The 24122-nt window shown below is 47.8% G+C and overlaps 1 protein-coding gene across 3 annotated transcripts in view; it reads right to left on the bottom strand.

The window, feature by feature from the left end:
- The window catches only part of CYTH4 (cytohesin 4), a 39319-nt gene extending 18905 nt beyond the window's left edge, over positions 1-20414 (bottom strand). For all 3 annotated transcript variants that reach the window (XM_082348980.1, XM_082348981.1, XM_082348982.1), the window contains exons 1-3: positions 11191-20414; positions 2679-2761; positions 676-740 (exon numbers count right to left, since the gene is read on the bottom strand). In XM_082348980.1, coding sequence (XP_082205106.1) covers positions 676-740; positions 2679-2761; positions 11191-11296 — 254 coding nt within the window. In that variant the 5' untranslated portion in view covers positions 11297-20414. The remainder of the gene's footprint in view (positions 1-675; positions 741-2678; positions 2762-11190) is intronic.
- Positions 20415-24122: the final 3708 nt, after the last annotated feature.

Below are 24122 nucleotides of genomic sequence, written 5' to 3'. Positions count from 1 at the left end.
CACGTGTCCGGGCTAGGAAGGTGGAGATCAGAGGCATCAGAGAAGTGAAGGCTGGCAGGGGCAGGGTGGGGATCTCCTGGGACACCGTACGGAGGAGTCAGTGCCCTGGGGCCCTAGGGGATTATGTAGGGACCAACCTTCTCATTGTACAAGTGGGGAAACTGAGGCCCAGTGAGGGGAGGACCAACCGCAGGTCACAGAGCCAGGGGCAGTCTTCCTATAGAAGGGGTGGGGTTGTGACATCTTATGGGTGGAGTGAGGTGGACCAGCCTCGGCCTTGCCACAGGCCAGGCTCCTGTCCCCGTAAGGCCCCTGGCTTCCTTGTCCTCATCCTTGGGGCTGAAATTCCCCTCTCCCTGGCCCAACCCAGGATGCTCCTGGCCAGCGATTGGTCAGGGGCTGGGTCAGGGTGGGTTGGGAGAGACTTTGGGTGGAGGAGGTGGGAGAACGGGGTTGCTGCTGAAGAGAGGGGCTGCTGGAAGCAAGGACCAGACCAGACCATGGGATGGAGTGTCAGGGCCGCCCTGTTCCTATTTCACCCCCCTATGCCTCCCCTCTCGGGGTCCGACCCCTGATTTCACCAGGGCCTGGGCTCATTCACTCTCACTCATGGCATGTGACATCCTCAGGAAGCCACTGTGGCAGCTTCCCAGGGTCCCCTGTCGGGCCCCTCACCTCTCCTCTGCTGTCTCGAAGCAGTCGATTTGAGCAAACACATCTGCGATCTCGTCCTTCAGCTTCTGTGGGGTGGCGGGGGCAGGGTGGGGAGGTAGAGTCAGGGGGCGGAGCCTGGGACAGAAAGGGCTTCACGACCCCCCCCCCCGCACCCCAAACACAACCATTCCCACTTCCAGGCATGATTCCCAAACCTCTGTCTTGAGCTGCCACTAAGGGACCCTCCCCCTGGTGGATCCCTTTCCCGAATATCTCATATCCTCAAAATCCCAAGCCAAACTTCTTGCCTCTGTTTATACCTAGTTCTCCCGGGGCTCCTCTCTTGGGGTGAGAGAGTCCCCAGTCCCTAGCCTTTCCCCCACTCTATTTCTGGTCTTCCCATCTCTCACCTCTGCAGCTGAAAAGTGTCCCACCCTTGAGCCAAAACTTCCAGACAAGCCCTCCTCCACCCAGCTGCCATCTTTCTGAAGCACAGCTTGGTGCCGGCCCTTCTTCCGCTCAAACTCCATCCATGGCTCCTTACTGCCTCCCCAGGCAGGAGGTACAAACTCTCACCCAGTGGTCAGGCCCCGGCTCCTCTCTGGTTTCCCTCCATCCATCCATTTACCCTGTCCCGCTCCCTAGACTCTGTGGCCACTACGAGCCAGGTGCTATGGGTCAACAGGGTACAAGATGGCACAGGACCTCTTCTCAGGGACTTTGCAATTCCTGTGAAATTTACAGGACACTGAGGCCCAGAGAGGTGAAGGGACACGTCCAACATCTGACTCCAAGCCTGTGCTTTCCCTGACACCCCCCAAGCCTTTTCCATCTTGACCCGGCGGGAGATGCCCAGTGGCAGAGGAGACTCTCTAACTCTTGGCAGCAGCAAGAGCCCCCAAAGGCACCCCAGCCTTCCCTCATCTCCCTCCAGATCTTTGGGATGGGGGTAGTCCTAATAGGGGTTTGTCCTGGGACCCAGGAGCAGCATGGGGCCTGGAGCCTCTTTCTGAGCCGAGTCAGCTCCTGTCCATGTGAACTTGACCAAGTCACTGAGTGGCTTCCCCACAAATAAAATGAAGGTTCACTCGTAAGTATTAACTGAGTACCTACTATGCTCTGACTATTGGACTCGGGATATAGTGGTGGGAAACAGACCCAGGCTCTCCTTACATGGAGCTCACCCCACTGGACTTTGGATCATAGGGCAGATGAAATGACCATGCAGAAAATGGTCAGAGTAATGGTCTAGAAAGAGCCTGGCACATGGTAAGTACTTGCTGAGGGAGTTATCTTGTGCCTTCATCTTTCTCTGGAATCTTAGGTGTACACGTGTTGGGATGGGAGGTGGGGTCCCACCAACTGCAGCCAGAGTGGACAGGGCGGCCCCTAGAAGGAGAGGCATTTGGGCTGAGAATGAACTAGGAGAAGAAGGAGCCATGAGGAGGAATTAGGAGAGTCTCAGGCAGAGGGGACCGTGAGTGCAAAGGCCCGGGGGCAGGACCGAGCATGGTGGCACATTCCAGGAGCAGAAGCAGGGCCTGTTTCAGAAGGTGGCTGAGAATCAGATGAGCTGATGCCTGAGAAACTGGTGAACTGACAAGTGCCGGGCAGATAATGGTGTTATCCTGACCAAATGGTCTACATTTTTGGGGGGGATGAATCTGAGGTTCGGGTTGGAGATGAGACCAGACTGAGTCCATGCAGGTGGGGCTCTGCACATAGTAGGTGCTGAACTGATTGTTCCCTTTCTCTCCCCTGCTCTCCTGGCTCTCTCTGAGCCCTGGCAGCTGAACCCAGGAGTGGGGACTCCCCTGGGAATTCTGTTCTCCCCACTCCTGGGGGCCGAGGCTGAGGCTACATGTGGGCTGGAATCTGGCCCCGCTCTTGGCCCAGGCTGGGTCAGGAGGTGTGCGAACGTGTATGGCTGCTTGCTTGTGGGTATGTGTGGTTTGAGGGTGTGTCAGCACGAACATGTGGGTGGACAAGAGCATGTGTATTTGTGAGCGTGAGTGTGAGCACACCTGGATGTCCTCCAGAAGCTGCTTCCGATGCCATTTGATCCGCTGCAGCTCCTCCGCCTCCCCGCTGCTCAGCTCCCCTGGGTCTGGAGAGGAGAGAAGAACTGGTGGTCCCTGGCTCATTCCCCGCCCTCACCTCCATCACTCGGCTCCGGCCACCCCAGCTAGCTCTCACTTCCCCAGGGCCCTCTTCCTTCTAGAAACCCATGACTTGCTTGCCCTCTTCATCCAGGCCTTGGCTCAGATGTCACCTCCTCCAAGAGGCCTTCCCTGACTGCCCTGTCTAAAGCAGTCCCTCCCCACACTCCCCTCCTACCAGCTTTATGTTTCTTCTGCCCCTCTGGGTACAGGCTGCCTAAGCCATCTTGTTTACTTGCATCTTTTGTGTTCTACTCATTCCACTCAGCCCCATGAGAATAGGCACTTCAACAATTTTGCTCACTGCTGTATCCTCAGCACCTAGAAAGAGCCTGACACATAGCAGGCGCTCAGTGCAATACTTGCTGAAGGCATTCATCGTTTGCTGCATCTTTACTTCTTCACTGGATCGCGCATCTGTCACTTATTCATTTGTTTGTATGACCAGGAAGTGGTGATCATTTTGCCTCACATCCCATTGGCCAGATGTAGCCACACGGTTACAGCTACCTTCAAGGGAGGCTGGGTAATGAGCCTTTAATAGGGTGGTCCTGATATCCTTACTATGTAAGATGGGGAAACTGAATTTGGGGGGACATTTCACAGTGCCTGCCCCAGACACTCAGGCGCAGAGAAGTGAGGTGACCTGGCCAGGGTCCCAAAGGGACAAGTTGCTGAGCCAGGGTGGGACTTGGGTTGGGATGACTACAAAGTCTGAGTTCTTTCCTCATCACCTGGAAATGAATTAAAGGAGACACAGGGGTGCCAATGTTCTGGCAAGATGCTATGACCATTTCCCCACCTGGGTCAGCTGACTTACCTCTACCCACCTCCCCCACCCCCCCCTTCCTGTCCCATCCATAACACTCTCCTGGTCAAAATCTCCATGGAATCCTTATTCCATAGGGGGAAAAGTCCTCATCCAGCCAGCCTTATCCCCACCATTCTCAACAAGAGCCTGCCAGCCCAGCCTGCCTGCTCCTCACTGCCCCCAAATGGTCTAACCCTCAGTCTTACTTCTCCACATTTGCCTCTACGGCTCCTCCAACCTGTGATGCTTTTTCCTGTCTGCCCATCCAAATCCTCTCGACTCTCAAGTCCTCGCTTTGGGAGGCGCCTGGTCACGTTTCTTAAAGGTTTTGCAAGGACAGATATGATCTCTTCCAAATAAAAGCAGAGAATATCAAGAGGTCCCTTTCCCTTCTTCCCCTCCTGTTGACTGAGCAGTCATCTTGGACTTTGAGATGTTAGCTGGGTATTGAGATGGCAGAGCACCAAGCTAGAAGGGGGCTGGGCCCTGGGCAACCATGTGGAGAAGAGACATCATGTGCACCTCCACCAGCTACCCACTTGGACTTTTCAATGAGAGAGAAATAAGTTTTGAGAATGTCTCAGTCACTGTTATGCTGAGTCTTTTTGTTACATCAGCCACACCTGAAACTCAACTTATACAGTGTCCTTGTCTCTGAAGCATGAACCATAACCTAGACGGTGGTTGTCAGGATTAAAAAAATCTGAATTGTGTCAAACGCTCAGTGAGGATCTGACGTGCGGTAAGGGTACAACACACGTATAATGGGAGCCATGTTGTGTCACCCAGTTCTCCCCCTCAGGACCAAGGCACCCACTCCCTCAGCTGCTGGGTGTGTGTGTGTGTGTGTGTGTGTGTGTGTGTGTGTGTGTGTGTAGCCTCCTGATGACTCACAACTGAGTCCCTCCTCAGGAACTTACCTCAGCCCAAATGGAGCTGCCTCGCCCAAGGATACGCCTCTCCCAAAGGGCAGTCACTACATGAAAAGCCAAGAGCCCTTGCCTGGTTTGTGGACCTGAGCAGGTTTTAGATCCCAGGCCCTATTGACTGAAGGAGAGGCCAGGCCCCTGGAAGGAAGGCTCCTGCAACACTGTGGCAAGTGTAAATGGTAATGATTCCCCTGTCAAGCAGCCAAGATGGGTCTGACCCACCGAGTCATAAAGTCGAGTGAGCCCAACAGCAATCCTTTGTAAGTGGTTCACCCAGGAACAGGTGTGAGCAGAGACAGAGACAGATGGCTCCAGGAAGCCCCAGGGACAGGTGACACAGACCCCCATGTCATCCACTTGCTGTCATTCTGCTGTACCAGGTCCCTCAGCTCATACTATGTCTTTATGGATGGGTCCCTTGTGACCTCATGACAAAGGAGAAAAATGCCTGAACTTGGTTCCAGGATGGGTGGCTCAGTGTTTGTGTACAAGTAAAACTGGACAGCTATTGAACTACAGACCTGCTCAAGGTGTTCCAGAAAGAGAGTGGTGAGAAGTCCTCCCAGTGAGCAGAGCTTTGGGTAGGGCACCTGGTCATCTATTTCATGTGGAAAGAGAAGCGGCATGAAGTAAGAATATACATGCATTCATGGGCAGTAGAAGATGCCTTGACTTCTCGGTCAGGAGGAAGGAAAGAAGGAAGTTTGGGAACAGAGAGGTCCGGGGAAGAGTCAAATGGGTGGCCCTATGGGAGTGGGCACAGAGTATGAAGATTTCTGTAAAGCACACTAATGTTCCCCAGGAAACAGCCACCACAGGAGAGGCACTAAATCACCAGGCAGATAGAATGACTCAGCCAGTTGACATTAGCCAGTCTCTGACTGGCTAGCTCAGTGCTGGTACAACGGTACACGAATGAATGTGGCCTCTGTGGAGGTTCTGTGTGGACCCACTCACCCAGGCTCTCCAAGCTACCACCACTGCTGAATATCAGAACTGCCAGCAACAGAGACCCGTTGTTTCTTGAGAAGACCAAACAGCAACTTGGTGGCAAACCGATTACATTGGATCCCTTGTTCTGGATATGGTGGCCTTTCCTGCCCACAGAATCTTGGCCAGCACCATTATCCAAGGGCTTGATCTGCTGACTCAGAACACTGCAACATATCACATTAGACTAAAGGACGACCCTCTTTACAGTACAGGAGGTGTGGGAGGAGCATGTGGCCATGGGAGCCAATGGTCCTCTTACACATTTCACCACCAGAGGATGCTGGCCGGATGGAGGGATGGAGCAGCCTATGGAAGGTGCTGCCGAGGTGTCAGCTTGGAGATGATAAACTGCTTGGATGGAGCATGGTCCTCCAAGATGTACTATACACCCTAAATCCATGACCATTAGATGGCGCTCTTTCCCCAAGAGGTAATCTCCTGGGATTCAGGGACAAGGAAGGAATAGGAGTGGTACCATCCTTCTAGTGACCCACTTGGGAGTTTTCCTTTCTGTCCCTGCAACTATGAGGTCTAGAGATCCTGGTTTCCTGGGGGGTGGGGGGAGGTGGCACTTTCACCAGGGGACAAAGCAAGAGTCTCATCAACCTCTAAATTCAAACACACCTACTCCATGCCAGCAGCTCCATGTAAATTATGGCATTTAATCCTCACAACTCTTGCAAGTGGATCCTTCTCAGTTTAAGACACTGAGGGTCAGAGAGGTGAAGTGACTTGCCCTGGGTCACATAGCCAAGAAGTGGCAGTGCTGGAATCAAAACATTAGTTTGCCAGCACCTAAGCCTCCATCCCAGGAGAGGTGGATTCTGCATGCCTTTGGGGACATGCAGGGACAGAAGGAATGAGGGGCCATCCTCACGGAGACAGGAGCAGGGCCATAGCAAGGGAGGCAGCATTAGAGGCTGGGACCTGGAACTCCTCTGTCAGGAGTGAAGGGAGGCTGAGTTCCAAGGTGGAAAAACCCAATCACCTCTAGTTGACTTTGGGGTGAAAGAGCAGACTTTTGTGTTTTGTTTGTTTGCTTGTCATTGTTTTCCTGTTGGCTGGGGCTTGTGTCCTGAAGGCCTGTTTCTGGCCCAGGGCACACCTGCTGCTGGAGGCCACATGGATTCCAGACAGGCTGCTTGTTGGAGAGAAGCTGGGTAGGAATTCCGTGTTTCTATTGATAATCCCCGATGTGGATCCCATGGCTGGGTCCCAGGCCGACTTCTCCTCTCTCCCCGCGGGGTCTCATTAATCCCCCTCTCCCCTCCTGGGCCAAGGAATCACACACATACCCTCAGCTCCAACCCCTTCCCCGAGCTTCAGACCCTTCCATCCCCCTGTGTCCTGACCATCAGCCTATTTGTCACTGTGACTGAAACGGAACTAGAATTTCCCGTCAACCTGGCCTTCTTCCTGAGTTCTCAAGCTCTGGGAATGGCCCCCCAGATACCCCAGCCAGAACCCCAGGAGGCACCTTGACATGCACCCCCTCTCTCAACCTTGTGTCCATCACCAAGCCCTGTCCATCTTCTTTCTGTTTCCATGGCCTCCACCCCCCACACAACCCTGGACTCCGCTGTCTGGATGACTGAGGGCCTCCTGAAGTCTCGCTGCCTCCACTCTGCCCCTCCCATTGTCCTGGGGATAAAGCCCCCAAATCTTACCGGGTCCACCGGACCTGCTGGTGCCCCACCCTCATCTCACATTGGGCCCGCCCCTGCCCCAGGCTTGAGGCCTCCTGGCTGCCCTTCATGTGTTCCAGTGCGCTCTCTCCCTCCACGGGCCTTTGCACATGCTGTTCCCCCGTGTCTGGAATGCCCTTCCTTCTCTTTTCTGCCTAGCGGCTCCTACTCATTGTCTCCATCTCCTCCCAGGGGCCCTCCTGTGCTCCGTCTGGGCACACCCCCTCCCTCACCTCCTTCCCATCCCCGCAGCAGTTCTGGGATCTTGCTCCCTAAACAAGCCAAGCTGTTGGCTAAGGAAAGGCATGCTGGTTGAACACCTACTGTGTTTCAGGTCCTGGGGGCTCCAGGCTCTTGCCATCCACTCTCTTGTTTGATCCTGACCACAGCTCTGGAGGAAGGTATTTCTAAATCTCATTCTATAGATGAGGCACCCAAAGCTCAGAGAGGTTAAGTGACCTGCCCGAGGGGACACAGCTGGAAGGGGGCAGAGTTGTGATTTACACTCATCTGGGGCTCCAAGGCCACAACCCTCACATCGATCTTCAGAAACCAGGTATCTCTGCGCAAATCATCAAAACCCCATCAAGACGCTAAGCTTGGATATTCTGACACAGAAATGTTGACCACGGCTGACCACCAAGGAGAATGAAGACAAGATGCTGGATGATGTCTACAGTCTGAGCCCCTTTCTCTTTTTGGGTAAGAAATAAAACAAGGCCAACATGGTAGAGCTGGGGAAAGTGCTTTTTTCTTTTTCCTGGAAGAGTGGGTTGGCGTGAGGGTAGACAGGGGTTATTTGCCTTTTTTCTCATGCAGCTCTTTTCGTGGTTTGACAGGCGCATTCCTGAACCCTCTCAGTCCACTGTCCCCTTCTGTCAGGTCCTGACCCCAACAGGTGGCAGCTGGCCGAGTACATCTGAACCCTGAAACAGTGCTGACAGCCCCGAGCCTGTGGCACTCATCCCATGGTGCATGGGGGGATCTTCCAACCCTTCACCTATTTGTTTAAAAGCGGGGATTTCTCTCCATTTCAGAGCTGACGACACTGAGGTTCAGGGAAGGTGACAAGGACACAGCCTGAGGGGGGTCACTTCTGATTCCAAGCCTGATGATGGAGTTTCAGGCACTGGTACAGCTCATGGGAGATGGATTTTAATGATAATAATAGTGACAATAATGATAAAAAACACAAAGGTATTAAAATGATGGTAACAACCGCCACCACCGCCACCACCATGAGCTCTGTTTACTCCTCACTGGGCTGTGCTTCCCACACCTCGTGAAGGCCACCCTTGGACACCGACCCACACACCCCGCGGCTGGGCTGCCCTCCGCACCCCGTGCCCAGGCCAGCTGAGTGTGCCCAGGTGCCGCCCCGGCCATCTCCCCAGCTCCTCTCTACTTCCCCTTTGTCCTTCCTCTTTCCCATCATATTTTTAGAAATCTGCTCGCAGCCCGGCTTCCAGGACAGCTGGCCCCGCTTCCCCTTTCCAGGGCAGGAGGAGGGTGCGATCCTGGGGCCCTGAGGCAGAGGATCCTCAGAGTCTGGGTGCGAGGGGGTCTGAGATGGGGGGCGGCTAGCAGAGCTGCACCCCGCCCCAGCCCCAGAGGGCCTCAGGCGCATCAAATCGTGTGGCTTCCTCCCCCAGCCCATCTGCCTCTATTTTTAATCTGCAGTCTTGCTGCAGCAGCCCCACGGCGGTCTTTGGTCACACTGGGGCTTTGTTGCCTGGACCTCTCAGCTTTTCAGCAGACGTAGGGCGAGGGGACCTGCTTCTGGGTGTCAGACACCCACAGCTGGAGGAGGGCAGGCTGTCCCTTTGCCACCATCCTGTCCATTGTATGAGCAGGGAAACTGAAACCCACAGAAGGAAGAGGCCCATCATGACCACTGGCAGGTTGGTGCACAGCTGGGATCTGAGCCAGGTCGGGCTGACTCCAAATCCTTGTTCTTTCCCCACTTCCCCGGGGTGAGGCCAGGATGATGGTGCCCACTTAGAGATGACAAATCGGAGCTCAGAGAGGGAAAGTCACCAGGCTGTGAAGGACCTCCGAGTAAGACCCAGTCTGGGTAGCAGAGAAATGACCTTCCCTCCCTCCACTTCCTCCAGGAAGTCTTCCCAGATCTCCCTTGCCCCGGGTAGAGAGAGTCGCTCCCTCCCTGGCTGCAGGTCTGTGCCCATTTGCACATCTGCCCTGGGTCGCTGTCCTATAGGGTTTTTCTCCCCCTCCCTCCATTCCCGAGCCAGCAGCTCCCTCAGGGCTGGGCCTGTGGCTGGGTCATTGCTGTCTCTAGCATTGCACAGCCCAGGACCTGCACACCAGAGGACTGCTTATTGAATGAATGAATGAATGAATGAGTAGATGAACTGATCAGTGGAGTCCTCACATCTCCCAAGAGACTGCCTGCAGTGACTCCATCAATCCCTGTCGTCCCAGGACCAGCCTGAAGCAAAGCAGTGACGCACCTCTTGGCCTCCCTGGGAGGCCTCGCCCCTCCCCTCCCTGACAGCCCAGGCTAAACTGGGGCTCTCGCTCCTCTCAGATCTTGTCCTTATTCTGCCACTTATTGGCCGTCCGACTTTGGGCAATTCCTTCCTCTCCTCCAGTTCACCTCTGTGGGCCTCAGTTTCCTCTTTGCATTATGGGAACAACCATCCTAAGGACTTCTGTACATGAAGACCCCAAGAATAATGGTGGAAAGACAGGCAGTGTGTGGGGGGATTACTTCACTGTTTCTTGTCACCCTCGCATCTGCTGAGTGACCTTGAGCCAGGCACTGCTCCTCCTGGGTCTCCTCTTGCGTCCCTACTTGCCCCTAAGATGTGTTCACTGAGCCGTACAGTCTGTGAGCCACCTGCCCCCAAAAGCCCCCAGGAGAAGCATGGGGTTCGGGGAGAGAGCACTGGACAGGGAGCTAGGAGGTGGGGAGTCATCCTGCCTCCGCAAGACTGTCCCTCTCCTGGCCTCCTTTGTTCCAGCTGTAAATGGGGGCTGTTGAAATGGATCAGTGCTTCTCTGTGTTCCCCAGAACACTTGGGGCGAGGGGAGGCGCAGTGGGTGGGCTCAGACTGCTTTGTTTTAGGTTTTGTTTGAAGAAAGGGGTCTGTTGCTAGCAGGGTTCACGTCATCTGGACCTGGGGAACTGGACAGCTCCTGGCACCCCTTGTCTTCTGGAGTTCCAGGCCATGCTGGAACATTCTGAGATGCAGGTCGCAGAGACTTGGCCGCTCTCCTCTAGGCCTCACAGAAACACAACACAACACAGTCCTGTCCTCTTCCTGTACCAACTGACAGCCTCCTCTCCTGCTTACCAAGTAGGGTCTCAGCCATGGTCCCCTGCTGCTCATCCCCTGCTGGCCCCTCCACTGGCAAAGGTGGTGCCCTCAGCCTCCCCAAAGGCCACTGTCACTCACCAGAGGCCAAACGGGCTGCAGGGCCCTTGTGCCACCCAGACAGTTATCATTCTCACAGACATCATCATCTTCGACACAAACAACCTTTCTCAGTCCCACCTCAGGGCCTTTGCACTGGCTGTTCCTTTGCCTGGAATATTCTTTCCCCAGAAACCCACATGGATCACTCCCTTCCCTCCTACAAGTCTCTGCTCAAACGGTGTCTCCTCTTGAGGACTTCCAGCCACCCACCTTCCTTATCTCACTTTACTGGTCTTCATCCTGCTTGTCACCACCTGACATAGTACATTCATATATTTACTGTCTGTCTCCCCCTCTAGAGCGTAAGCTCATGAGGGCAGGGGCCACGCCTGCTTTGTTCGCGGGACTCCCAGCATATGCAACACAGCTTGGCACCTAGCCTAAGCTCATAAATATCTGCTGCCTGCTTCTGCATGTCCCATCTGTGTTATATCTATTTACACACCGATTCCTGTGAGGCAGGCACTATTATCCCCATTCTACAGAACAGGAAACTGACAGGGCGGCCCAGGTGCTTACCTGGGTGGCACAAGTCCATTCTGAAGCCCCCGGGGAAAGGTGGCCTGTGCTCCTGAGGCCCACTGACCCAGCTGCGGCTCGGGCTGCTCAGGCAGGGATCCGTCATCTCAGCTACAACAGGCCCCTTCCCGTCTGCCCCGCCCAGCACAGTGTGGGGAGGAAGTCCCGTCCTGCTGGGGTCTGGTGCGTAGTCTCTTGATGTAGCAGCACTTCCTAAAAACCAGCAGTTTTGAATAGCGGGGACTCTGCATTTTGGGTGTGGGCAAGGGAGGGACAGAGGCAAAAGAGACAGAGAGGGATAAAAAGAGAAAGATGGTGACACAGAGAAAAACACACACACACAGATACACACACACACACACACACACACACACACACACACACACACACACACACACACACCAGAGGAAGATGATTACTGGAGGACAGAACCTCCCTGCATATAAGCTTAAGGATCATTCAACTTGGACTGTCTAAGCTGAGCCCCATCAATTCCACCCCACAAGCTCTCTTTCATCAACTCTCCCTTGAGCAAAGAAAAATTAATTGAGTGCTAGGAAGGGCTTTGCTTCCCCTCAGTGAAATGCCTGGCTTTTTCCTGTCTAGTGATCAGTCGGGCATTATGTTCAGTTTCCCTTTTCCCCCAGGCTGCTAGGAAGCTCAGTCAAATCTGAAGCTCTTTTACAGCTGTTCTGTTGTAGCATACAGACTTTAAGGCCAGACTCAGCAGTGTGATTCAGCTCTGCCACTCAGGACCTGTGTGAACTTGGGTGAGTCACTTATCTGCCATGAGCCTCAGTTTGCTTAACTACGAAAGGGGAATAATAATCCTCACCTCAGGGTTATGGAAAAGATGGAGGGAGATAATGTGTGTAAGATGCTTGGCTATTCAATAAACACTATCTTCTTTACCCTTTTGGTTTAAATTTTCTTTGGGGGTTAAAATTCATAATTTTATTGCTTGTGCCTTTTTTTGGCAGGCTGATTCCATACTTTATGGAAAAAGGTGCAGTCTAAAGAAAGATCTATAAAGTAAATGCTCATTCCTTGTAACTTTGTGGCACATATCGGTTTATTCATGTTTCCCCACCAGTCTCGAGGCCCCATGAGGACAAGGTCACCTCTGTGTCCCATGTCTGGTAAATGCTGGGAACCTAGGGGGTGTTCAAGCGTGCAATGAATGAATGGATGAATGAATGAATGAATGAATGAAGGGCACACAGGAGAGATGGTGTGGTTGATGCATAAGTTGGCTACAATTTCCACCACTTCCTGTCTCCACACCCCTTTGCACTGTGACGCTGCCACTCTTCCCATCAAGAGGTGGTGTCTATTTCTCTTCCCCTTGAACCTGGACTTGGCTGTGTCTTCCTTCGACCACTAGAATGTGACAGAAGTAATGTTACATGACTTTCGAGGCGAGGCCTTAAGAAACCTTGTGGCCCAGCTGCCCCGGGTGGCCTGCTGAGGATGGAGACACGTGGAGAAGAGAAAACTGAGGCTCCTTTCGGGGACACGCTTGACCAAGTTGGAACTTGAGTGAGTAGCCAGCTCAGGACCAGCAGCTGGGCCGACTCACTGCTGGTCTAGAGCTCTCAGGCTCTTCAAACCTGCCCCCACGCCAGCACCCCCTGCCTGCCACTTCTTGCCTAGCTCAAGGTTATTTCCTAGGAAATTTGTTGAAATTATCTTCATGGTAAACTAGAATTTTCTCAACACATCAGGGCCTCAGGCACAATAAAACCATTTCCTGGGTCACTTCAAAAAGAGAAATGGAGAGAAAGGTGTCATTCCCTGTGCAGAAAAGTGTTAACGGTGGGTCTGAGACCATTATTTGTTAAAAGGCCTGCTTGCACTACTTACAATAGTCAAGACAGGGAAGCAACCTAAGTGTCCATCGACAGATGAATGGATAAAGAAGATGTGATACACACACACACACGCACATGCACACACAATAGAATAGTACTCAGCCATAAAAAAGGAAATGAAATAACACGGATGGACCTAGAGATTATCATACTAAGTGGAGTCAGACAAAGAAAGTATCATATGATATCATTTATAGGTGGAACCAAAAATAAATGATGCAAATGAACTCATTTACAGAAGCAGACTCACCAACATAGAAAACAAACATATGGCTACCAAAGGGGAAAGGGGGGAGGGGGAGGGATAAATTAGGAGTTTGGCATTAGCAGATACATACTACTATATATAAAAGAGATAAACAACAAGGTCCTACAGTACAGCACAGGAACTGCATTCAATATCTTGTAATAACCTACAATGGAAAAGAATCTGAAATCTGAAAAAGTATATATCTATATCTATATCTGAATCACTTTGCTGTACACGAGAAGCTAACACACACTGTAAAACAATAATACTTCAATCAAAAAAAACCCCATAGGAGATTAACCAAGATGGCGGAGTAGAAGGACGTGCTCTCACTCCCTCTTGCGAGAGCACCAGAATCACAACTGGCTGCTGGACAATCACTGACAGGAAGACCCTGGACTTCACCTAGGAGGATACCCCACGTCCAAGGACAGAGGAGAAGCCACAGTGAGACGGTAGGAGGGGCGCAATCAGAGTAAAATCAAATCCCATAACTGCTGGGTGGGTGACTCACAGACTGGCGAACACTTATACCACAGAAGTCCACCCACTGGAGTGAAGCTTCTGAGCCCCACGTCAGGCTTCCCAACCTGGGGGTCCGGCAACGGGAGGAGGAATTCCTAGAGAATCAGACTTTGAAGCCTAGTGGGAATTGATTGCAGGACTTTGACAGGACTGGGGGAAACAGAGACCCCACTCTTGGAGGGCACACACAAAGTAGTGTGCGCATCGGGACCCAGGGGAAGGAGCAGCGACCCTGGGGGAGACTGAACCAGACCTACCTGGTGTTGGGGGGTCTCCTGCAGAGGCGGGGGGTGGCTCTGTTTCACCGTGGGGACAAGGACACTGGCAGCGGAGGTTCTGGGAAGTGCTCCTTGGCGTGAGCCCTCCCAGAGTCTGCCATTAACCCCATCATAGAGCCCAGGTAGGCTCCAGTGTTGGGTTGCCTCAGGCAAAACAACCAACAGGGAGGGAACCCAGCCCCACCCATCAACAGTCAAGTGGATTAAAGTGTTACGGAGCTCTGTCCGCCACAGCAACAGTCAGCTCTACCCACCACCAGAGCCTCCCATCAAGCCTCTTAGATAGCCTCAACCACCAGAGGACAGACAGCAGAATCAAGAAAAACTACAATCCTGCAGCCTGTGGACCAAAACCCACAGTTACAGAAAGATAGACAAGATGAAAAGGCAGAGGGCTATATATCAGATGAAGGAACAAGAAAAAACCCCAGAAAAACAACTAAATGAAGTGGAGATAGGCAACCTTCCAGAAAAAGAATTCAGAATAATGATAGTGAAGATGATCCAGGACCTCGGAATAAGAATGGAGGCAACGATTGAGAAGATGCAAGAAATGATTAACAAAGACCTAGAAGAACTAAAGAACAAACAAACAGAGATGACCAATACAATAACTGAAATGAAAACTACACTAGAAGGAATCAATAGCAGAATAACTGAGGCAGAAGAACGGATAAGTGACCTGGAAGACAGAATGGTGGAATTCACTGCTGCGGAACAGACTAAAGAAAAAAGAATGAAAAGAAATGAAGACAGCCTATGAGACCTCTGGGACAACATTAAACGCAACAACATTCGCATTATAGGGGTCCCAGAAGGAGAAGAGAGAGAGAAAGGACCAGAGAAAATATTTGAAGAGATTATAGTCGAAAACTTCCCTAACATGGGAAAGGAAATAGCCACCCAAGTCCAGGAAGTGCAGAGAGTCCCATACAGGATAAACCCAAGGAGAAACACGCTGAGACGCATAGTAATCAAAGTGGCAAAAATTAAAGACAAAGAAAAATTATTGAAAGCAGCAAGGGAAAAACGACAAATAACATACAAGGGAACTCCCATAAGGTTAACAGCTGATTTCTCAGCAGAAACTCTGCAAGCCAGAAGGGAGTGGCATGATATACTTAAAGTGATGAAAGGGAAGAACCTACAACCAAGATTACTCTACCCGGCAAGGATCTCATTTAGATTTGATGGAGAAATCAAAAGCTTTACAGACAAGCAAAAGCTAAGAGAATTCAGCACCACCAAACCAGCTCTACAACAAATGCTAAAGGAACTTCTCTAAGTGGGAAACACAAGAGAAGAAAAGGACCTACAAAAACAAACCCAAAACAATTAAGAAAATGGTCATAGGAACATACATATCGATAATTACCTTAAATGTGAATGGATTAAATGCCCCAACCAAAAGACACAGACTGGCTGAATGGATACAAAAACAAGACCCATATATATGCTGTCTACAAGAGACCCACTTTAGACCTAGGGACACATACAGACTGAAAGTGAGGGGATGGAAAAAGATATTCCATGCAAATGGAAATCAAAAGAAAGCTGGAGTAGCTATACTCATATCAGATAAAATAGACTTTAAAATAAAGAATGTTACAAGAGACAAGGAAGGACACTACATAATGATCAGGGGATCAATCCAAGAAGAAGATATAACAATTATAAATATATATGCACCCAACATAGGAGCACCTCAATACATAAGGCAACTGCTAACAGCTATAAAAGAGGAAATTGACAGTAACACAATCATAGTGGGGGACTTTAACACCTCACTTACACCAATGGACAGATCATCCAAAATGAAAATAAATAAGGAAACAGAAGCTTTAAATGACACAATAGACCAGATAGATTTAATTGATATATATAGGACATTCCATCCAAAAACAGCAGATTACACGTTCTTCTCAAGTGCGCACGGAACATTCTCCAGGATAGATCACATCTTGGGTCACAAATCAAGCCTCAGTAAATTTAAGAAAATTGAAATCATATCAAGCATCTTTTCTGACCACAACGCTATGAGATTAGAAATGAATTACAGGGAAAAACACGTAAAAAAGACAAACACATGGAGGCTAAACAATACGTTACTAAATAACCAAGAGATCACTGAAGAAATCAAAGAGGAAATAAAAAAATACCTAGAGACAAATGACAATGAAAACACAACGACCCAAAACCTATGGGATGCAGCGAAAGCAGTTCTAAGAGGGAAGTTTATAGCTATACAAGCCTACCTCAAGAAACAAGAAAAATCTCAAGTAAACAATCTAACCTTACACCTAAAGAAACTAGAGAAAGAAGAACAAACAAAACCCAAAGTTGGCAGAAGGAAAGAAATCATAAAGATGAGAGCAGAAATAAATGAAATAGAAACAAAGAAAACAATAGCAAAGATCAATAAAACTAAAAGTTGGTTCTTTGAGAAGATAAACAAAATTGATAAGCCATTAGCCAGACTCATCAAGAAAAAGAGGGAGAGGACTCAAATCAATAAAATCAGAAATGAAAAAGGAGAAGTTACAACAGACACCGCAGAAATACAAAGCATCCTAAGAGACTACTACAAGCAACTTTATGCCAATAAAATGGACAACCTGGAAGAAATGGACAAATTTTTAGAAAGGTATAAACTTCCAAGACTGAACCAGGAAGAAACAGAAAATATGAACAGACCAATCACAAGTAATGAAATTGAAACTGTGATTAAAAATCTTCCAACAAACAAAAGTCCAGGACCAGATGGCTTCACAGGTGAATTCTATCAAACATTTAGAGAAGAGCTAACACCTATCCTTCTCCAACTCTTCCAAAAAATTGCAGAGGAAGGAACACTCCCAAACTCATTCTATGAGGCCACCATCACCCTGATACCAAAACCAGACAAAGACACTATAAAAAAAGAAAATTACAGACCAATATCACTGATGAATATAGATGCAAAAATCCTCAACAAAATACTGGCAAACAGAATCCAACAACACATTAAAAGGATCATACACCACGATCAAGTGGGATTTATCCCAGGGATGCAAGGATTCTTCAATATACGCAAATCAATCAATGTGATACACCATATTAACAAATTGAAGAATAAAAACCATATGATCATCTCAATAGATGCAGAAAAAGCTTTTGACAAAATTCAACACCCATTTATGATTAAAAACTCTCCAGAAAGTGGGCATAGAGGGAACCTACCTCAACATAATAAAGGCCATATATGACAAACCCACAGCAAACATCATTCTCAATGGTGAAAAACTGAAAGCATTTCCTCTAAGATCAGGAACGAGACAAGGATGTCCACTCTCACCACTGTTATTCAACATAGTTCTGGAAGTCCTAGCCACGGCAATCAGAGAAGAAAAAGAAATAAAAGGAATACAAATTGGAAAAGAAGAAGTAAAACTGTCACTGTTTGCGGATGACATGATACTATACATAGAGAATCCTAAAACTGCCACCAGAAAACTGCTAGAGCTAATTAATGAATATGGTAAAGTTGCAGGATACAAAATTAATGCACAGAAATCTCTTGCATTCCTATACACTAATGATGAAAAATCTGAAAGAGAAATTATGGAAACACTCCCATTTACCACTGCAACAAAAAGAATAAAATACCTAGGAATAAACCTACCTAGGGAGACAAAAGACCTGTATGCAGAAAACTATAAGACACTGATGAAAGAAATTAAAGATGATACCAACAGATGGAGAGATATACCATGTTCTTGGATTGGAAGAATCAACATTGTGAAAATGAGTATACTACCCAAAGCAATCTACAGATTCAATGCAATCCCTATCAAATTACCAATGGCATTTTTTATGGAGCTAGAACAAATCATCTTAAAATTTGTATGGAGACACAAAAGACACCGAATAGCCAAAGCAGTCTTGAGGCAAAAAAATGGAGCTGGAGGAATCAGACTCCCTGACTTCAGACTATACTACAAAGCTACAGTAATCAAGACAATATGGTACTGGCACAAAAACAGAAACATAGATCAATGGAACAAGATAGAAAGCCCAGAGATTAACCCACGCACCTATAGTCAACTAATCTATGACAAAGGAGGCAAAGATATACAATGGAGAAAAGACAGTCTCTTCAATAAGTGGTGCTGGGAAAACTGGACAGCTACATGTAAAAGAATGAAATTAGAATATTCCCTAACACCATACACAAAAATAAACTCAAAATGGATTAGACACCTAAATGTAAGACTGGACACTATAAAACTCTTAGAGGAAAACATAGGAAGAACACTCTTTGACATAAATCACAGCAAGATCTTTTTTGATCCACCTCCTAGAGTAATGGAAATAAAAACAAAAATAAACAAATGGGACCTAATGAAACTTCAAAGCTTTTGCACAGCAAAGGAAACCATAAACAAGACAAAAAGACAACCCTCAGAATGGGAGAAAATATTTGCAAACGAAGCAACTGACAAAGGATTAATCTCCAAAATATATAAACAGCTCATTCAGCTCAATATTAAAGAAACAAACAGCCCAATCCAAAAATGGGCAGAAGACCTAAATAGACATTTCTCCAAAGAAGACATACAGACGGCCACGAAGCACATGAAAAGATGCTCAACATCACTAATTATTAGAGAAATGCAAATCAAAACTACAATGAGGTATCACCTCACAACAGTTAGAATGGGCATCATCAGAAAATCTACAAACAACAAATGCTGGAGAGGGTGTGGAGAAAAGGGAACCCTCTTGCACTGTTGGTGGGAATGTAAATTGATACAGCCACTATGGAGAACAGTATGGAGGTTCCTTAAAAAACTAAAAATACAATTACCATATGACCCAGCAATCCCACTACTGGGCATATATCCAGAGAAAACCGTAATTCAAAAAGACACATGCACCCGAATGTTCATTGCAGCACTATTTACAATAGCCAGGTCATGGAAGCAACCTAAATGCCCATCAACAGACGAATGGATAAAGAAGTTGTGGTACATATATACAATGGAATATTACTCAGCCATAGAAAGGAACGAAATTGAGTCATTTGTTGAGAAGTGGATGGATCTAGAGACTGTCATACAGAGTGAAGTAAGTCAGAAAGAGAAAAACAAATATCGTATATTAATGCATGTATGTGGAACCTAGAAAAATGGTACAGATGAGCCGGTTTGCAGGGCAGAAGTTGAGACACAGATGTAGAGAATGGACATATGGACACCAAGGGGGGAAAACTGCAGTGGGGTGGGGATGGTGGTGTGCTGAATTGGGCGATTGGGATTGACATGTATACACTGATGTGTATAAAATTGATGCCTAATAAGAACCTGCAGTATAAACAAACAAACAAACAGAACAACTAATACTAAACTTTCATTGGGTTATTTGTATGGAAATATGTTAATATAAATGTTTCAGACATTACATGAAATTTCTAAAAATCTTATATTTGTATTTGTATGGAAATATGTATGGAAATATGTTAATATAAATGTTTCAGACATTATATGAAATTTCTAAAAATCTTATATTTGTATTTGTATGGAAATATGTATGGAAATATGTTAATATAAATGTTTCAGACATTACATGAAATTTCTAAAAATCTTATATGTTCTGGTATAATGTTATAAGTAATAATCCTAGTTATTACTTTAAAATGTATATCTCAGAAATAACTAATGTTCTTGTCAACTGCATTATTATGAACTTTCATCAAATCTTTAACAGTGGTCATTTTTAAGTCTTTTGTCATTTACAGACAGTTCTGGGTGTACTCTGATGCTTTTGCAAAAATGTTCCTATAAAAGGGTTTCATCTTCAAGAAATTCATGGAAAAGACTCTGACAAGTACAGGTTTCTGGTAACTGACTACTGCTGAACTGAATGAATAAGCATTTTCAGAACTCTAATGAAAAACTGATGAACTCATAAAAGTGCTAACAAAAGATCAAGATGAAAAAAAAATTAATTACATGGGACTGAGTGAACTGATGAGGATGAGTATAATTTTTGTGACTTTCTGTCTGAATTAAAAAAAAAAAAAATCCCACAAGGACTCAGAGGCAAAGAATATACAAATCAATTTTCACTGCAAAGTAAAGGAGCTGTTACAGTGGAGGATTACTGGACTGAATGTCAATATTATGACATAGTATGAGTGTGTTTCATGTTTGGTAATTGCAATCATTGTTGCTTTTGTTGTGGTCATCCATGTACAATGCTTGGTGTCAGTCTATTTATCTCTTGTAAAAATAAAATGCAGTGTGTGTGTGTGTGAAAAAAAAATAAGTACGCTACAAGGACATACTGTACAGCACAGGGAATGTAGCCAATATTTTATAATAACTTTAAATGGAGTATAATCTATAAAAATTTTGAATCATTATGTTGTACACCTGAAATTAATATTACAAATCAACTATGCCTCAATTAAAAAATTTAAAAAGTAAAATGAATGTAGATCTATATTAAATGAGTGATATCCATGAAAAAAAAAAAAAAAAAAAAACCCCATATATACATATATATAAAAGGCCAACTTGCATTTTGGCCCCCGGCTGGCATCTGGGAACTTGGATTTCAGGAGGGTTCCTGCTGTCCCCTGGTAAGAGTGGCCCAAACTGTTTGTGCAAACAGTGTGGTTTGTGCTGAACTCCCGTTTCCTCCCGGGACTCTGGGATTTGGATACGTGCTAGGCAGAGAGTGCCTACGCGAGCAGCTCCCAGTAAAAACCTGGGGAGCCGAATCTCTACTGCGCTTCCCTGGTTGACAACACCTCTCATGTGTTTTCACAAGTTTTTGCTGGAGGAATGAAGCGCCTCCTGTGTGACTCCACTGGGAGAGGATGCTTGAAAGCTCATGCCTGGTTTCCTCTGGACGTCACTCCACGTGCTTTCACCGATTTTGCTTTGTATCCTTTTGCTGTAATAGAGCACAGCTGCAGGTAAGACTATATGCTGAGTTCTGTGAATCTTCCTGGTGAATCGCTGAAACTGGGGATGGCTTTGGGGACCGCTGACACATGTTCTAATGCTACAGCCAGGCCCAGTAGGTGTCCCTTGCCCAGGGCCACAGTTTGGCATCTGGGACTTCACTTTTTGTCTGAAGGACTGGTTGAATGGTTCAGTATTATTACTATCTCTTTCTCTAAGACTCAACTCAAATACCACCTCCTCTGTGAAGCCTTCGGTGATTACACCTTCCTTCGCTCTTCCCCTACAGCCCCGATCATGTCTAACAGCTTGTATGCAGGTAACCTGGGAAGGAGGGTACTCTCACTGTGGGTGGCAAAGGGTTTGGTAGAGTCAACAGTAGGGGAGCTATGGAGACCTGGATTCAAATCCTGACTCAGCATCTGCCAGTTGTGTGAACTTCTACCCTCTGAGCCTTGCTTTTTGTCATCTGCAAAATGGGGACAGATAAGATTAAGTTTGCTTGGGCTTCCTTGGTGGCGCAGTGGTTAAGAATCCACCTGCCAATGCAGGGGACATGGGGTCGAGCCCTGGTGCAGGAAGATCCCACATGCCGTGGAGCAACTAAGCCTGTGCGCCACAACTACTGAGCCTGCGCTCTAGAGCCCGCGAGCCACAACTACCGAGCCCATGTGCCGCAACTACTGAAGCCCGCACGCCTAGAGCCCATGCTCCACAACAAGAGAAGCCACCGCAATGAGAAGCCCACGCACCACAACGAAGAGTAGCCCCGGCTCAACGTAACTAGAGAAAGCCTGCGTGCTGCAACAAAGACCCAACACAGCCAAAAATAAATAATTAAAATAAATAAATTTTAAAAAATAAACTTGCTAAAAAAAAAAAAGATTAAGTTTGCTTACATGAAAAAGAAAACCCGAATAACAATGGCTTAAAGAAATTAGAGGTATATTTATCTCCTATGAGAAAGAAGCCTGAGGTAGGTAATATAGGACTGCCCTCATGGAAGCCTGGTAATCAGGGATCCAGGCTCCTTCTAACTTACCACTTCTATCCTTAAGGTCTCCTCATGGTCCAAAGTGGCTGCCTGATCTCCAGCCGTTATGCCTGAATTTGAGGTAGGAAGAAGGATGAAGATGGAAGGGCTCCCCTTAAAGGGCTCTTCCTCTAGTTCTTTCTGGGCTGAGGTCAGAGTCTCTGCTTCCTTCATGTACACGAGGTGGAGGTCCATAATTGGTTATGGGACAACACACAACAGTCCCCAACCATGGCGTCTGGGAGGTCCCCAAACAATCACCACAACCATTTATGGAGTGCTCACTACCTGCCAGGTGTTGTGCTAAGTGCACATCTCACTTAATCCTTTCCACAACCCAATGAAGTGTATTACAATCCCTATTTTATAGTTGGGAAACTGAGTTCAGAGAGGTTAAGTCACTTGCCCAAGGTCACACAGCCAGGAAGAGGCAAAGCTCAGATTCAAGCCCTGTGCTCACTTCATTCTCGTTCTGAATTTGTGCAAGCATCATTTTAAACATTTAGAAAGAAACTCAGCGGCCTGCCCACCCCTCAGGGGAGAGATAAAAAGGTCCAGCACTTGAATTGAATTGTAGCAAAACTACATGAGTGACACTCTCTGCTTGCCCCAAAGCTCAGAATTCTTCACCTTGATACCGATGGCTCTAAGGAAAGAGATCTAGAAGGAGCTTAGAGGTGGTCTAATACAATGACCTAATTTTACACGTAAGGTAACTTAGACCTGGAGAAGGAAGAGACTTAGAGTGGGTAAGGGCTGAACCCTTGAACCCCTTTGGGCTGCAGAGAGTACTCCATCCATCCATCCTTCCATCCATCCATCCACCCACTCATCCATCCATCCATCCACCCACCCATCCACCCACTCATCCATCCATCCATCCACCCACCCATCCACCCACTCATCCATCCATCCATCCATCCATCCACCCACTCATCCATCCATCCATCCACCCACCCATCCACCCACTCATCCATCCATCCATCCATCCATCCACCCACTCATCCATCCATCCATCCACCCACCCATCCACCCACTCATCCATCCATCCATCCATCCATCCATTTGTCCATTCATTCAGTTGGTGTTTACTGAAGACCTACTATGTGCCATGTGCTGTTCTTGGCATTGGCACATGACAGACAAAAATCCCAGCCTTCCTGGGACACATGGTTAAGTCAGTTGGACTGGGTGGGACGTGGTAGGTGGTGGGCAGGGTGAGTGCCTGGGATGAATCATCTCTGAAGTCCCCCCATTTCATAATTTTCTCCGATTTCTCATTTTATCTCATGACTCAGAACTGTAGATAGCCTCTGTCTGGTGGGTGGGGCATCCCTACATCCTGGGGCTGCTGAGGGTCTTGCCTATAAGGCCCAAGTGGCAAGCAGGTCTCCAGAAGCCCACGGGCTCTCCAAATGTTCCTGATTTCCATCATACCTGTCACTCCTCATCTGGGTTTGGCCACAAGACTTACTGGGAGCCTGTAGGACAGAAGGATAGAGGGAAGCTAGACCTGTGGGAGGGTCCACGGCTCAGCCAAAGACAGGGGTGGGGGTTAAGGGCAGTGAAGCACACTTTCATGTACAAGTTCACATCTAGAAATTGCCCCTAATGAGATGATTGCACGTATGTGGGAAGGGGTGAGCAAGCACACAGCATCACTGATAACTGGGGACTTTGGGAAGAGTCAAAATGTACATAAGGGACTAAATCGTTAATAAATTATTTGGGGTCCAGATGATGGGCCAGTGTGAGTCATTAAAGAGAATGGTGATATTCCAGAATTCAAGCATCTTTTGTTTTTAAGGAAATATAACTCAGTCTGGCTTAAACTGGAATTTACTGGCTCAGTTCCTGGAGAGTCAGGGATGGGGTTGGCCTTGGTGATATGGATACCAGAGACTCAAAATGTCCTTGTTCTTTCCCCCTCTCTCTTCTCTCTCTCTGTCTGCCTTAGCTGTTTCTGTCTCTGGTTACAGATGGGTTTTCTCCATGGGGCAGTCAACCTGGCCACAGAAAGCTCCA

This window comes from Balaenoptera borealis, assembly GCF_965194805.1.
Source record: "Balaenoptera borealis genome assembly, chromosome: 13".
Lineage (NCBI taxonomy): Eukaryota > Metazoa > Chordata > Mammalia > Artiodactyla > Balaenopteridae > Balaenoptera > Balaenoptera borealis.
This window is presented reverse-complemented; position numbering and strand designations above follow the sequence as displayed.